Genomic DNA, 2,500 nt, shown 5'->3' with positions numbered 1-2,500 from the left:
GTCTCTTCCTGTCTGTCTCTTCCTGTCTGTCTGTCTCTCCCTGTCTGTCTCTTCCTGTCTGTCTGTCTCTTCCTGTCTGTCTCTTCCTGTCTGTCTGTCTCTCCCTGTCTGTCTCTTCCTGTCTGTCTCTTCCTGTCTGTCTGTCTCTTCCTTCCTGTCTGTCTCTTCCTGTTTGTCTGTCTCTTCCTGTCTGTCTCTTCCTGTCTGTCTGTCTCTTCCTGTCTGTCTCTCCCTGTCTGTCTCTTCCTGTCTGTCTCTTCCTGTTTGTCTCTCCCTGTCTGTCTCTTCCTGTCTGTCTCTTCCTGTCTGTCTGTCTCTTCCTGTCTGTCTGTCTCTCCCTGTCTGTCTCTCCCTGTCTGTCTCTTCCTGTCTGTCTCTTCCTGTCTGTCTCTTCCTGTTTGTCTGTCTCTTCCTGTCTGTCTCTTCCTGTCTGTCTGTCTCTTCCTGTCTGTCTCTCCCTGTCTGTCTCTTCCTGTCTGTCTCTCCCTGTCTGTCTCTCCCTGTCTGTCTCTTCCTGTCTGTCTGTCTCTTCCTGTCTGTCTCTTCCTGTCTGTCTCTTCCTGTCTGTCTGTCTCTCCCTGTCTGTCTCTCCCTGTCTGTCTCTTCCTGTCTGTCTGTCTCTTCCTGTCTGTCTCTTCCTGTCTGTCTGTCTCTTCCTGTCTGTCTCTTCCTGTCTGTCTGTCTCTTCCTGTCTGTCTCTTCCTGTCTGTCTGCCTCTTCCTGTCTGCCTCTTCCTGTCTGTCTGCCTCTTCCTGTCTGTCTCTTCCTGTCTGTCTCTTCCTGTCTGTCTGTCTCTCCCTGTCTGTCTCTTCCTGTCTGTCTGTCTCTTCCTGTCTGTCTCTTCCTGTCTGTCTGTCTCTTCCTGTCTGTCTGTCTCTTCCTGTCTGCCTCTTCCTGTCTGTCTCTTCCTGTCTGTCTGTCTCTCCCTGTCTGTCTCTTCCTGTCTGTCTCTTCCTGTCTGTCTGTCTCTCAGGTCTGCAGAGGATGTCGTCTCTCACCAGGTCAGGTGGTTATGAGTTACGTATCGACATGGCCGACTTCGATAACGCCACGGCGTTCGCTCATTATGCAGATTTCTCTGTCGGCCGCGACTCAGTGAACCCTGAAGAGGACGGATACCCGCTGACTGTAGAGCAGTACTCTGGCACCGCAGGTACTACTACTACTACTGTAGTACTACTGCTACTGCAGTACTACCACTATTACTACTGGAGTACTACTACTACTACTACTACTGCAGTACTACCACTATTACTACTGTAGTACTACTACTACTGCAGTACTACTACTACTACTGGAATACTACTACTACTACTACTACTACTACTACTACTACTACTACTACTGGAATACTACTACTACTACTACTACTGTAGTACTACTACTACTACTGCAGTACTACGACTACTACTACTGTGTTAGTACTCTGACAGTGGTGTAGTATTGTGTAGTACTGTGCAGTACTGTGTAGCATTGTGTAGTACTGTGTAGTACTGTGTAGTACTGTGTAGTACTGTGTAGTACTGTGCAGTACTCTGATAGCGGTGTCTCCTCAGGTGACTCCCTCCTGAAGCATTCTGGGATGCGGTTCACCACCAAAGACCGGGACCAGGACCAGTCGGAGAACAACTGTGCGGCGTACTATCAGGGCGCCTGGTGGTACCGGAACTGCCACACCTCCAACCTGAACGGCCAGTACCTGCGAGGAGGCCACGCCTCCTACGCCGACGGCGTGGAGTGGTCCAGCTGGACGGGCTGGCAGTACTCTCTGAGGTTCACTGAGATGAAAATACGCCCCCGCAAGCTTGACCTCTGACCTCTGACCTCTGACCTCTGACCTGCTCTGAGGAATAAATACAAGTTTGTTGTTGCTGGTGTTCTTACTGATCAATGATCAATAACTCACTTGTTCTCTGTTTAACTTTGTTCTCTTCCTGCCGGATGATTTCTGATCAATAATATTTGATATTGATGAAAGTAGATCGATGGTTTTGACATTAAAGAGTTTCTGACTGACGTTTGTGTCCTGTTGTTGTGAAATCTGTAGAACACACACACACACACACACACACACACACACTTACACACACACACACACACTTACACACACACACTCACACACACACACTTACACACACACACACACACACACACACTTACACACACACACTTACACACACACACACACACACACACACACTTACACACACACACACACACTTACACACACACACACACTTACACACACACACACACACACACACTTACACACACACACACACACACACACACACACTTACACACACACACACACTTACACACACAGACACACACTTACACACACACACTCACACACACACACTTACACACACACACACACACACACACACTTACACACACACACACACACTTACACACACACACACACTAACACACGCACACTTACACACACACACACACACACTAACACACACACACACACACACTAACACACACACAC

General features: G+C 48.6%; 1 protein-coding gene across 2 annotated transcripts in view; it reads left to right on the top strand.

Annotated features, from left to right (window-relative positions):
• fibcd1a (fibrinogen C domain containing 1a) overlaps positions 1–2,017 on the top strand; it is an 18,431-nt gene extending 16,414 nt beyond the window's left edge. For both annotated transcript variants that reach the window (XM_044337910.1, XM_044337919.1), the window contains exons 8-9: positions 974–1,153; positions 1,557–2,017. In XM_044337910.1, coding sequence (XP_044193845.1) covers positions 974–1,153; positions 1,557–1,816 — 440 coding nt within the window. In that variant the 3' untranslated portion in view covers positions 1,817–2,017. The remainder of the gene's footprint in view (positions 1–973; positions 1,154–1,556) is intronic.
• Positions 2,018–2,500: the final 483 nt, after the last annotated feature.

This window comes from Thunnus albacares, chromosome 2, assembly GCF_914725855.1.
Source record: "Thunnus albacares chromosome 2, fThuAlb1.1, whole genome shotgun sequence".
Classification (NCBI taxonomy): Eukaryota; Metazoa; Chordata; class Actinopteri; order Scombriformes; family Scombridae; genus Thunnus; species Thunnus albacares.
The sequence above is the reverse complement of the archived record's forward strand: the minus strand, read 5'-3'. Positions and strand labels throughout refer to the sequence as shown.